This window comes from Gorilla gorilla, chromosome 23 (genome assembly GCF_029281585.2).
Source record: "Gorilla gorilla gorilla isolate KB3781 chromosome 23, NHGRI_mGorGor1-v2.1_pri, whole genome shotgun sequence".
NCBI lineage: Eukaryota > Metazoa > Chordata > Mammalia > Primates > Hominidae > Gorilla > Gorilla gorilla.
The window spans coordinates 38,765,118-38,778,757 of NC_086018.1; the positions used below are offsets into that span (position 1 = coordinate 38,765,118).

The 13,640-nt window shown below is 40.4% G+C and overlaps 1 protein-coding gene across 3 annotated transcripts in view; it reads right to left on the reverse strand.

Annotated features, from left to right (window-relative positions):
- Positions 1-500: 500 nt before the first annotated feature.
- The window catches only part of SLC25A17 (solute carrier family 25 member 17), a 49,309-nt gene continuing 36,169 nt past the window's right edge, over positions 501-13,640 (reverse strand). For all 3 annotated transcript variants that reach the window (XM_004063515.5, XM_063705006.1, XM_063705004.1), the window contains 5 exons: positions 9,544-9,660; positions 7,760-7,905; positions 7,572-7,667; positions 4,797-4,879; positions 501-1,851 (listed from right to left, as the gene is read on the reverse strand). In XM_004063515.5, the coding sequence (XP_004063563.2) occupies positions 1,704-1,851; positions 4,797-4,879; positions 7,572-7,667; positions 7,760-7,905; positions 9,544-9,660 (590 nt within the window). In that variant the 3' untranslated portion in view covers positions 501-1,703. The remainder of the gene's footprint in view (positions 1,852-4,796; positions 4,880-7,571; positions 7,668-7,759; positions 7,906-9,543; positions 9,661-13,640) is intronic.

The window sequence follows — 13,640 nt, forward strand, 5'->3', positions numbered from 1 at the left end:
CTCAAGGTCTGCCACAGGCACACAAAAACCTTAAAGTAAAATTAAAAAATAGAAAAAACAATTCTGTCTTCAATTCTCTGACTTAAATAGGGGATGAATGTTCAGTCTTCTTCCCGGATTATTAGCTCCTGCTAATTTTTGTTTGCTAGAACAATGCAATGATCTTTAACAATCATATACTTTGAAATTACCACAGGGACTAAAGAGAGGAAATCAGGAAATTTACACTCTCAAAATTGAACTAAATCCTTAATAATGAAGTATTTCATTATTAATCTCTCTGACTAAATCATGGACTTACAAATGAAAAACCCGCCATTTTGTTATAGGGACAAAAAGGAAGTCAGAGAAATCCAAAGAACCGCTCTAGTAATGTCAAGCGAATTTGCTTCCTGAGTGGGTCGAGATATCTAAATCCACTCCTGGCCGCATAATAAAAGCCCTACCACCTTAACAACGTGCTGTGAGGTGAAAGCAAAAGATGACATACGACTCCTAGATTTTTCAGAGGTTGTTTTAATACATTAATCTCTTTCCTTTGAGAAAAATCTTTATCTTGATGTCTATAATCGAAACCAATCACTTCTTCTCATGGGTCAGGGGTCCTATGGTCTCCTGAACTTTAATGTGGCTGTGAATCACCTGGGAATGTTAAAATATGGAACAGGATTCAGAAACTCTGGGTTGCGTGCCCAGCAAGCTCTCAGCTTGTGGCAGTACTACCGTCTGATGGACCACACTGAGCAATAGGACTCTAAGGAAGGTTTCCAAATGAAATAACCTCAACCAGATGTTTATTTTCAAAATATACAGCCTACACCAAGTTTATAAAGGGAGATAATATCCAGACCTCAACAAGATATCTGCTCCCCTTCTCATTTTTGTGATTTTTCCCATCTGGTTGCAAACTCAACGTAATACCTTAATAAAGAGCAATTTTCAAGAATATCTTTTTTGTGCTGACCATTTATTGGGACTTGACTGACCAGGGCTTGTAAGGATGGACACAAAACTTCAAGTCTTTCATAATGAAAGGATTGATTCAAAATAAATATTCTAAAAATTATGTCAAACACTAATGAATAAGTGACATTTACAAATAGTTTATAAGAGAATCATTTGGGATGAACAATTTTCATTTCACAAAATAAATAGCTCATATCCTAAAAAGACACCTCTCCTTAAGCAGGGAAAAAAAAGCCCAACAAAAATCAAGTCATGCCCGTGGCACAGCCCTAATGTTAGTTTTAGGGAGGAAAACACCAACACTGAGACATACAAAAGTATTTGAGGAGAATTACATGTTATTAAATTTGTCCTAGAACCTGGGGGAGAGTTCAGGGAAAGAGAACAGCTGGTATATTTAAGAAAGATTTAAATAGAAAACATTACACATGAGAGCAAAATAGTCCATTTCTCTTAAGAAAACCAATAAACACTCACAAACTTTCATTTTTAGGTTTTCAGCAATGGTTTTTTCACATTAGTCCAACTGCCACCCCAAAATCCAACCAGCCAGCATGACAATTAAGGTGACAACAGGTCCAGTTGGCCATACTCCCTGTGCACCCTTGGATGCTTTTCAAGCCAATGAGGGTAACATTTGTGGTGGCAGGAGCCAGAGTCCAGGGAGAATCACTTCTCTTCACTCAGGAGGAAACCTCCCTCTTGAGCATCTTCGGAATTTTTCATGGGAAGGTGTCTCAGTGTTTGTGTGCACGCTTCAGCCCCATAACTGTGAAGGTGGCAGCTGTCAGTTTCTCATAAACAAGGAACATGAGAGCAGCAGTGAGGACTGTCTGCAGCAGTTTGGCTTCAAGGCCTTTGTAGAGTCCCATTATTCCAAAACGTCTAAAGGGAAAGAGGTTTGAAAAAACAGAAGTCAGCTCCTGCATCAGAGAACATGCTACCTAGACAGCTACTTTGATAAGAACAAGCAATGGAGGTTTTAGATTTCAACACAGACTTCTGTTGTCAAAGTACTTTCTTTTTTTTGAGACGGAGTCTCGCTCTGTCGCCCAGGCTGGAGTGCAGTGGCGCGATCTCGGCTCACTGCAAGCTCCGCCTCCTGAGTTCAAGCCATTCTCCTGCCTCAGCCTCCCTAGCAGCTGGGACTAGAGGCACCCGCCACCACACCAGGCTAATTTTTTTTTGTATTTTTAGTGGAGATGGGGTTTCACCATGTTAGCCAGGATGGTCTCGATCCCCTGACCTCGTGATCTGCCCGCCTCAGCCTCCCAAAGTGCTGGGATTACAGGTGTGAGCCACCGTGCCCGGCCCTAGTTTTTGGTTCTTACAAATAATGTCTTAAATTTGGAAGCAAGCTACGTGTCCATCAACAGATAAATGGATAAAGAAAATGTGGTACTTATACAAAATGCAGTACTATTCAGCCATCAAAAAGAATGAGAGCTTGTTGTTTGTAACAACATGGATGGAACTGGAGGTCATTCTGCTAAGTGAAACAAACCAGGCACAGAAAGACAAATATCGCATGTTCTCACTTATTTGAGGGACCTAAAAATCAAAACAATTGAACTCATGGAGATAAAGGTAGAAGGATGGTTACCAGAGACCACTGGGAAGAGCAGTGGCGGGGGGAAGGTGGGGATGGTTAATAGGTACAAAAATAGATAGTTTGAATAAGACCTAGTATTTGCTAGCACAACAGGTGACTATAGTCAATAATAATTTAATTGTACATTTAAAAATAACTAAAAGTATAATAGGACTGTTTGAAACAAAAAGAATAAATGTTTGAGAGGATAGATACCCCATTTTCCATGATGCGATTATTATGCTTTGCATGCCTGTATCAAAACATCTCACATACCTCAAAAATATATACCTACTATGCACCCACAAAAATCAAAAATTAAAAAATTAAAAAAAAAAACAAAGCCATTATTAACATTTGTATACAAGCTTTTGTGTAGACATATGCCTTCATTTCTCTTGGGTAAATACCCTGAAGTGGATGGCTGGGTCCTATAATAGGTGTGGTATATAAAAATTTTTAAAGAAAATGCCAAATTGCCTTCCAAAGCAGCTGTACCATTCTATATTCCCACCAGCAGCATAAGAAAGTAAGTTCTGCTTGCTCCAACATCCCTCCCAATACTTGATATAGTATTTATTTTTTACTTTATACATATTCTTTGTCTTTTATTTTATTTTATTTTTTGATAGAAGGTCTCACTCTGTTGCTCAGGCTAGAGTGCAGTGGCACAATCACAGCTCACTGCAGCCTCGACCTCCTGGGTTCAAGCAATCCTTCCACCTCAGCCTCCTGGGTAGCTGGGACTACAGGCAGGCACCAGCATGCCTAGCTAATTTTTTATTTGTGTAGAGACGGGGTCTCACTATGTTGCCCAGGCCAGTATCAAACTCCTGAGCTAAAGCGATCTGCCTGCCTCGGCCTCCCAAAGTGCTGGGATTATAGGTGTGAGCCACCACGCCCAGCCTAATTTTGTCTTTTAGTCCCTTGAATGTTCTTTTTTTTTTTAATTTTTTTATACAAGGTCTTGCCTCTTTAGCCCAGGCTGGAGTACAGTGGTGCCATCATAGCTCAGTACAGCCTCAATCTGCCGGGCTCAAGTGAATCTCCTGCCTCAGCCTCGTGTGTAGCTGTGATTACAGGTTTGTGCCACATGCTTGGCTAATTTTGTAAATATTTTTTGTAGAGACAGGGTCTCACTACTTTGCCCAGGCTGGTCTTGAACTCCTGGCCTCAAGCTATCCTCCTGTCTCAGCCTTCCAAAGTGTTGGGATTACAGGCATGAGCCACTTTGCCTGGCTGCATATTTTATTTTAATAATAAATTTATTTTCAAAGTATCTTGTATCTAGGAACAGTAATAAAGTTATAAGAGCTTTTGCTTCAAAGGAGGTCCCTGACTTATCTGACTTCACTAAGTGTCAGTTTCTTTAAATGAAACAGGAAATGACAATAGTTCTCAACTCACAGAGCTACTGTTAGGATTGACAAGGCTGGGCGCGGTGGCTCACACCTGTAATCCCAGCACTTTGGGAGGCTGAGAAGGGCGGATCACGAGGTCAGGAGATCAAGACCATCCTGGCAAACACAGTGAAACCCCATCTCTACTAAAAAATACAAAAAATTAGCCAGGCGTGGTGGCCGGCGCCTGTTGTCCCAGCTACTTGGGAGGCTGAGGCAGGAGAATGGTGTGAACCCAGGAGGCGGAGCTTGCCGTAAGCGGAGATAGCGCCACTGCACTCCAGCCCGGGCAACAGAGCGAGACTCTGTCTCAAAAAAAAAAAAAAAAAAAAAGGATTGAGATTACCTATGTGTAGCCTCTAGCTCAGTGTCTGCCACACGGCAAACCACTGAAAATGTTAGCTACTCTTACCACCACCACCATCATCATCATCATCATCATCATCATCACTATTATCACTTTTTCCACTGCCCCCTCCCTTCTCCAGTACTCCTATTCTATAGGCAGATGTTATATTGCTAAGAGGCATCACAGGATATGCCACTGATGAAAGCACACTCAGGGTGACTGAAGTATAGAAGGGTTCTCTTTCTGAAGGAGTTCTGAATATTTGTAACTAACAAAGAATAAGAACCTGAACTTTTCCATAATTTCCCAAAATGCTGTCATACTGTACTAGGCTCCTAAAATGGGAAACGTCTAAGCACAGCAAGCAAGCGAAAGGTTTTGGAGGTTGCCACCACCAAGGCAGTAGTGTGAGAGAGGGAAATGCAACCCCTCCCTGGCAGAGATGGCTGCTGAAGGAGAGCACGGAATGTGAGGCATCTACAAAGCTCACCTTACTCGTTGGTGAAGAAGATAGAGAATATTCCGAAGACTTCCCAATGTTCTGTTTTCTGGGTTTAGTCTATGACGCCCAAACTGAGGAAAGAGGGAAAAAAAACAAAAGTACTGTTACTGCTTTTTAAAATCTTCATTTTTACCTGGAGAGGATATTATGTTGGAGTAGCATCTTATAGCATACATTAATAAATTTATCCAATTAGTACCATAGATTTCATTAATCCTGTATTTTTCAACTGAGTGAAATATTTCAATCAAATAAGTGAAAATAAGAAAAATTTTTCCTTTTTTTTTTTTTTTTTTTTGAGACATCTTCTCACTCTGTCACCCAGGCTGGAGTGCAATGGCACAATTTTGGCTCACTGCAACCTCCACCTCCCAGGTTCAAGTGATTCTCCTGTCTCAGCCTCCCGAGTAGTTGGGATTATAGACATGTACCACCACGCCTGGCTAATTTTTGTATTTTTAGCAGAGATGTGGTTTCACCATGTTGGCCAGGCTGGTCTCGAATTCCTGACCTCAAATGATCCACCCACCTCGGCCTCCTGAAGTTCTGGGATTACAGGCATGAGCCACCATGTCCGGCCTAAGAAAAATTTTTCAATGAAGCAAGCATAATAATTTTCATTTTATAGAGAGGTATAGGGAAAATTCTACCTCAAAAGAAAAAAATATGCCCAGGATGATGATTTAGATGGTAATAACTTCCACTTCTTTAAGAAATTCTGAGAAATGAATCATTTAGAACATCTGCAGTCTAAGCTCTTCACATTATGTGTTTACATTATAAAAGTGTTAAAATACATTTATAAGGATGCTACTGAATTCCCTTATGTTAAGTACCAATTTTAAAATAATATATTAGTAAAAATGCTTTTAACAGAAGGTACTAATTTTTCTGAACTGGAATATTCTCACCACCACCCCTATTTTATCTAGCAACAAGCCTTTTGAAATTTTTCTCCAAAACAGATCTTGAATCTGTCCTCATCCTATCCCTCTCCTCTCCAGTGCCACCACCGTGGTCTATGCCACCATCCTCTCTTGCCTGTATTACTGAAATGGCCTCCTACTAGATTGCCCCTGGCTTTCTCTCTTAGCTTTCTGACCAATTCACCACATAATAGCCACAACAGTCTTCTTCAATTGTAAATCACAGCCCATATTCCCCAGCTTAAAGCCATTCCCATCACATATTCTCAGCTTAAAGTGCTGAGGATAAAAATCTACATTCCTCACCTACAGTTTCCCTGCTGCTCTTGCAATCTCACCCTGAGCCACTCCACTGCCATAGAGGCCTTCTTTCAGTCCCTAGGATGCACCAAATTCTTAGTACATTGATATGGTTTGGCTGTGTCCCCATCCAAATCTCACCTTGAATTGTAATAATCCCCACAAGTCAAGGGCAGGGCCAGGTGGAGATAACTGAATCATGGGGGTGGTTTCCCCTATACTGTTCTTGTGGTAGTGAAAAAGTCTCATGAGATCTGATGGTTTTATAGGAGGAGTTCCCCCCTGCACTTGTCCTTGCTGCCGCCATGTGAAGAAGGACATGTTTGCTTCCCCTTCCACCATGATTGTAAGTTTCCTGAGGCCCCCCCAGCCATGCTGAAATGTGAGTCAATTAAACCTCTTTCCTTTATAAATTACCCAGTCTCAGGCAGTCCTTTAGAGCAGCATGAGAATGGACTAACACACACATCATGCTCCCCTTGCCTGGAATGCACTTTCCTCCACTCTGCCCCGCTAGGGCCTTACCCTCCTTTGCATCTTGATTTAAATATTCCTTCTCAAAGAAGCCCACCTCCAATCATGCTATCTAAGAAGAGCCCCACCATGCCCCTCTCCAGTAAATAATTACCTTTATAGTTCTTTTTTCAATTTGTAATTACCTATTTATTTTGCTTGTTTACCTGTTCATTCTCTCTTCCACTAGCTCCATAAGGGTAGGGATTATGACTTTTATTTACCACTGCATGCCCAGGTCCTCCCACAGTGTGGATACTTAGTAAATATTTGAATGGATAAATAACTGAATGAAATAAAATACAGAAGTTTGAGAGTGCTTCAGAAAAGCTAAATCATTCATTCCTCCTGAGTGAACACTAAAGGAATTAACCTCTGACTTTGTAAAGGATAATCCCTGCTGGGGCACCAAACCAATCAACTTGAATGAGAAGGAAGCAAACTTATGCTTTCCTGAGGTCTTTAAGGAACTTGTCTCCACATCTGTGTTTTCCGAGACATTATGTTACCTAAGAAATTACATATGCAAACTTCATTCTAAACCAATGACAGCCAGCCTAGTTAAGCAGAATATCAAACAAATGAAAAAATGGGGGCCAGGCACAATGGTTCATGCCTATAATCCCAGCACTTTGGAAGGCCGAGGTGGGAGGATCGCTTGAGTCCAGGACTTTGAGACAAGCCTGGAAAACATGGTGAGACCCCATCTTCACACAAAAAAATTTTAAATTAGCTGGACAAGGTGGTGTATGTAGTCTCAGCTACTTGGGCAGCTGAGGCAGGAGGACTGCTTGAGCCTAGGAAGTCGAGGGTATAGAGACCCATGGTGCACCACGGTACTCCAACCTGGGTGACAGAGGGAGATCCTGTCTCAAAAAAAGAAAAGAAAAGAAAAAAAACAGATAGGGAATATTCTGGTATACCAACTAACTGCTTTATTGCTTTATTAACATTGTTTTAAATCAAGAGACCACATGTATTCGAATGCTGTTTGACTAAATGCGAAGAGAACTCCAGCACTCACCCTCAGAATTGACTGTACCGTCTGCAGGGGATAGGTCACCGTGGTGGCAATTGCTTTGGCTACTGCACCAATGATGAACACATCCAAGGAAGAAAGCTGGAAAGCAAAGGAAGAACAAACCATATCAATCAAGTCAACAAGAAGGTGTCAGACAGAATTATTTTACTGCTTTCAAAATCAGGGATTACCTTCATCCGTTTCTTTAAAAGCTGCCGTTTTAAACCTTCATAAAACATGAACTGGATGGCAGGATTGAAGACCAACAGCAATGAGGGAAATGTGCCATTCCATAAAGCCGAGATTCCTTCATCGCGAATGATCTGATGAAAAGCATCTAAGCAAGAAATCAGGGACTTTTGAAAAGCATGATCACAATCCCCCAACTAGAGAAGACAACATGAATTCTGTTGAAATGTACCCAGAACACAAACCATACTGGTTCTATAAATATTTCCTTCTTGCAGCCGGCTGCAATGGCTCACGCCTGTAGTCCCAGCACTTTGGGAGGCCAAGGTGGGTGGATCACGAGGTCAGGAGTTTGAGACCAGCCCAGCCAGCATGGTGAAACCCTGTCTCTACTAAAAATACAAAAATTAGCTAGGTGTGGCAGCGCATACCTGTAATCTCAGCTACTTGGGGGGCTGAGGCAAGAGAATTGCTTGAACCCAGGAGGCAGAGGTTGCAGTGAGCCAAGATTGTGCCACTGCACTCCAGCCTGGGTGACAGAGCAAGACTCCATTTCAAAAAAAAAAAAAAAAAAAAGATTTCTTTCTTGCAATGATAGTTTGGGGGCAAGTTTATCAGTTAATTACTTTTTGATAATCAGACATTGACAGTCACCAAGTTATTGAGAGACCAACTTCAATCACAGACAACTGTTCCTGATGATCGAATTCTCCTAAGTCATTATCACCATCACTGGGAATTCTGGATTACACAGAACTGTGAACTGAGCCCACATATTTCACAAAAAAGTCCAGCACAAGAAAAGATAAGATTGTTTCCTAGAATTTATTATACAGGATTTGACTTTTAAAAACCACTATTTCACTACAAAGATTGATGTATGGGAAAGGGGAACCTGGCAATGTGGTACTATTGAAAGGCAGAAGCTCAAAGATATCAGATACCAATCTGGTGTCTATCCAAAGACAACACTAGAATAAAAAAGTATAGATTATTCTTTAAAAATATTCATCCCCTCCCACTGATATTCCTTGGGAGCAGCATACTTCTCTACCCCTTGTCTTGGGCTTGGCTATGTGATGTGCTTTGGCCACTGGGATGTCAGCAGACAAGGTGCCAACAGGGTTGAAAGGTGTTTATACCATTGGGTGTGTCCTCTTGACCTTTTGCCATCACAATGAGAAGAATATGCTCATGCTGGTCCCAGAAAGAGGAGAGCCATGTGAACTGAGACTGTCAGGCTACGGTCAGCCTAGATGAGCCAAATCCACGTCAATCCACAAACACGTGTTAAAAAAAAATGCTATTGATGGATGCCGAGATTTGAGGTTGTCTGTTATGCAGCTTTTATTTTTTTTTAATTATACTTTAAGTTCTAGGGGACATGTGCACAACGTGCAGGTTTGTTACATATGTATACATGTGCCATATCGGTTTGCTGCACCCATTAACTCATCATTTACATTAGGTAAAAGCAATGGCAACAAAAGCCAAAATAGACAAATGGGATCTAATTAAACTAAAGAGCTTCTGCACAGCAAAAGAAACTACCGTCAGAGTGAACAGGCAACGTACACAATGGGAGAAAATTTTTACAATCTACCCATCTGACAAAGGGCTAATATCCAGAATCAACAAAGAACTTAAACAAATTTACAAGAAAAAAAATCAAACAAACCCATCAAAAAGTGGGCAAAGGATATGTTATGTAGTTATGTGGCAACATATTCCAGATACAAAGAAGGAAGAAAACCCTTAAATAGGAATTCAGCAAAGAGATACTTACCAATGATACCTTTGTAGTTTGTTGGTACAATGTCTTCATTCCTAAATTTTGCCCCTTGCAGCTTCAGTCTGGTGTTTACCACCCAGAGTGGAGTTGTTAGCAACACATTAACCACTCCTTTAACAAGAAAGATGGAGCGAAAAAGGGAAGGCAAAATGTCAGCTTTTAAGCTTTGCTGCTTTAAAGCTACATACCAATATTCCATTTATATCTCTGTCACTGACCTCTTAGGAGACCTAAGGTAAGGTGTCTCTTTGTGCCAGGGTACAACACAAGCCACTACTGTTAGACGCGATTTGGAAGCTTTGCTGATAGCAAAATGGTTGGCGGCAGCAGCTCTTCAGATGAAGAGCAATAAGTTCCCTCATTTGTACAATAGGCAATCTATTTGTCAATTTATATACCACTAGAAGTAGCAATTTTGATATAGCTTTAAATATAATTTTAACATAACAGCTTTAGAGATGAGAGTGGCTTACAGCTAACATGCTAGGTCCATGACAATATCAGATAAAACACACAATTTACAACTCCTACTTAAGTAGCTCACACGGTTTGAAGTGAGTATGGATATGGTATGATGAGTGACAGGAGGGGGAAAGGTGGTGACATTTAAAAGTGCCTTAACAGAGACTAGAAGCTCACTGAAGAGTTCCTCCTTGCTTAGAGAATTAGGATAGGCAGGCAGCAAGCATCAGGTAAGTGTCACAAAACACCTGAAACAGCTTTACAAGCATCATGATCCTTACAAGCTTAAGGATGGGGATCTTGGCCCCCCAAGGTTGCCTCAGAGTAGAACAATATAATGAGCCAGGTGCTTCTTTTCTGAAAACATATGATCCCAATTTAACACCATCTTGAGATATTAAAATATTCCTCACCAGTCCTGAAATGATTAAAAAAAAAATACCAGATAGAATTTTAACAATGTGCCTGACACATGGTATATACTTTATAAACATTTGTTAAATAAATAGTGGAACAAATGAAGCAATGAACAAACTCAGTAAAAAAGCACACATCCAACTGTCTGGCTCTAGTCAAGATCTGAAGAACCAAGAGAAAAAATCCTAAGGAAGAGAAGTCTTTTACTAAAATCCATTTAAAGATAATTGAAGAAATAAAGTTTTGATTTAAGATATCTCAAAATATTATATATAGGAAATACAGTCTAACCAAGGATAAACTTGACAAAACAGCCAAGAGATTCAAATTCAATTTTTTCATTGGTTGCATACAGTTGTTAAAGATATTCTGCTGCCTATCTCTAAGGAGCATTATGAGAGCACATTTCTCAAAATAAAAGACATCACCTAATAAATTTATCGTCGTATTTGTTATATTTTTATAGATTCACATAACATAAAGGAGTCATCTTTAGTTATAACTTAAAATGCTCATACATTGTCGCTGGAGGCATTGCCTATAATCTAAAAAACCCTTAGTTACAGATTCTTGCTAGTCTCATTTTTTCAAAAGCACCCATGCCCCAGAGGCCAGTATAGAGGGATATTAACACATTCCTATTTGCCTAGATTTTAGAATGTATTCCTATTCAATGCAATGCACACTTCACTTAACAGAGAAAAACCAACAGCCAGAAAAATCAGACAAGAAAGTACTATTGAGCAGTCTACTGCATTTTTTTTAAGAGAAAAGGAGGACAGGAGAGCTCAGGACCAGAGATCACAAGCTTCCACGTAGAAAGGTATATATAGTGCACCCACCTTTCTAAACAAGTGAAATATGTTGCCTGTTAAATAAATTCTTCAGAAATAAAAATTATCTTCATTTAAGAGGTAGGCACATACAAAAACACTTAGGAGGCAATGCAGCTAAGATTAAGATCTAACCATTCTTTAAAATTCTGCTTTCATACCCAGTGTGGTGGCTCATGCCTGTAATCTCAGCACTTTGAGAGGCTGATATGGGAGGATCACTTGAGCCTAGGAGTTCAATAGCAGCCTGGGCAAAAGAGGGAGACGCCATCTCTTAAAAAAATATTAAAAATTAGCCAGGCAGGGTGGCACACTCCTGTGGTTCCAGCTACTCAAGAGGCTGAAGTGGGAAGATCGCTTCAGCCCAGGAGGTTGAGGCTGCAGTGAGCTGTGATCATGCCACTGCACTCCAGAGCTGGGCAACAGAGTGAGACCTTTTCTTATTAAAAAAAGAAAAAAGAAAAAAAAATCTGCTTTCATATCCCCATTATTAACACAAGCAGAAAGACTAAAAGGATTCTTCTTTTTTATTTATTTATTTATTTTTTTGAGATGGAGTCTCACTCTTTCGCCCAGGCTGGAGTGCAGTGGTTCTATCTCGGCTCACTGCAAGCTCCGCCTCCCCGCCTCACACCATTCTCCTGCCTCAGCCTCCCGAGTAGCCAGGACTACAGGCGCCCGCCACCGCGCCCGGCTAATTTTTTGTATTTTTAGTAGAGACGGGGTTTCACCGTGTTAGCCAGGATGGTCTCGATCTCCTGACCTCGTGATCCGCCCGCCTCGGCCTCTCAAAGTGCTGGGATTACAGGTGTGAGCCACCGCACCCGGCCTAAAAGGATTCTTCTAAAGGACAACCTCAAGTACAAAAATGTACCACATTACTTAAATAACAGACTATAAAGTCCTTGTAAGAACATTTGGTATTTCAAAGCTTTTTATCTGAGAAGTTCAAGTACTTTTTTTCACTCTCTAAGCCAAAATAGATGGAGGAGTATTTTTTAACCAGTATAATTTTATGAGTTCTAGAGAAGCTACTCAAAATACTTGAGAATCCAAAGCTTTACTAAAACTTGCAACCTATATCATCAAGCAAAGGTCAGCATTCCACTGAGAGAAGCATGCCACAAACCATTCGTGAGTACCAATTCCAACTCCTGACAGGCCCAAAGGATAAAGAAAATTGTCTGCTTTTTTATAAGCCCGTGTAACTCTTCTGCCAGTTCCGGCCGGGTGCGGTTGCTCACGCCTGGAATCCCAGCACTTTGGGAGGCTGAGGCGGGTGGATCACAAGGTCAGGAGTTAGAGACCAGCCTGGCCAACACGGCGAAACCCTGTTTCTACTAAAAATACAAAAATTAGCCAGGCATGGTGGCGGGCGCCTGTAGTCCCAGCTACTCAGGAGGCTGAGGCAGGAGAATCGCTTGAACCCGGAAGGTGGAGGTTAAAGTGAGCCGAGATCGCACTACTGCACTCCAGCCCGGGTGTCAGAGCAAGACTCCATCTCAAAACAACAACAACAACAACAACAACAACAACAAAAACTCTTCCGCCAGTTCCAAGCTGTGGGTGCCACTTCAGCTCTAAAGTAGAAATACAAATTAATACTTTACCTACCAAAGGGCAGAAGACTGTTTTTTTTCTAATTCTAATGTCTGTAATTCTATTTTCTTTCTTTCTTTTATGTAACAAATCATTTACAAGAAAGAATAAACCAAAATTAAGAGATGAATAACAGTAATTGAACACACTAAAATTATTCACTAAATCAAGGAACAATTAGAACACAGCTATTTACTCCTGAAATCTTGAAAACATATAGTTTTATCAGCAGTGAGTCTCCTTTGTTGTGGAGAGAAAACACAAACGAAGTAGGCTAATTGGGTATGCACTTCTGGGAAATACGTGCAATGACTATGGATATAAGAAAATGGCAAAACAAAGGCACAAATCTAACAAATCTCACTTGACTCCACAGGAAGGAATGAAACTTTACACACAACAGGAACAAACCTGTCTTGCCAGATTTAAGGCCAGAGGGCAGGAAATACATTTTGAACTATCACAACAATGATAATACCTTTGGCATTCAGTAAGAGTTATTGCTAAAAATTCCAATTTCATAAAAATAAGTGTCTCTTCATTTATTTGTTAAGGTTCTGTTCCCACATTATTCCCCAAGATATGAAGCTTTATAGGCTTGTTTTTCTGGGAAAATACAATAAATAATAAATTTCTAAGTTTCAAGAAGAATTTGAAGAGCAACAACGCTGTTCCTAGTTCTCCTCAGAGATGATACAACTCATTTCTACAGTGATTATAATACTCACAGCAGGAAGAAAGCTGTTATAATTATTATAAAATATGTACATATTAAGATAT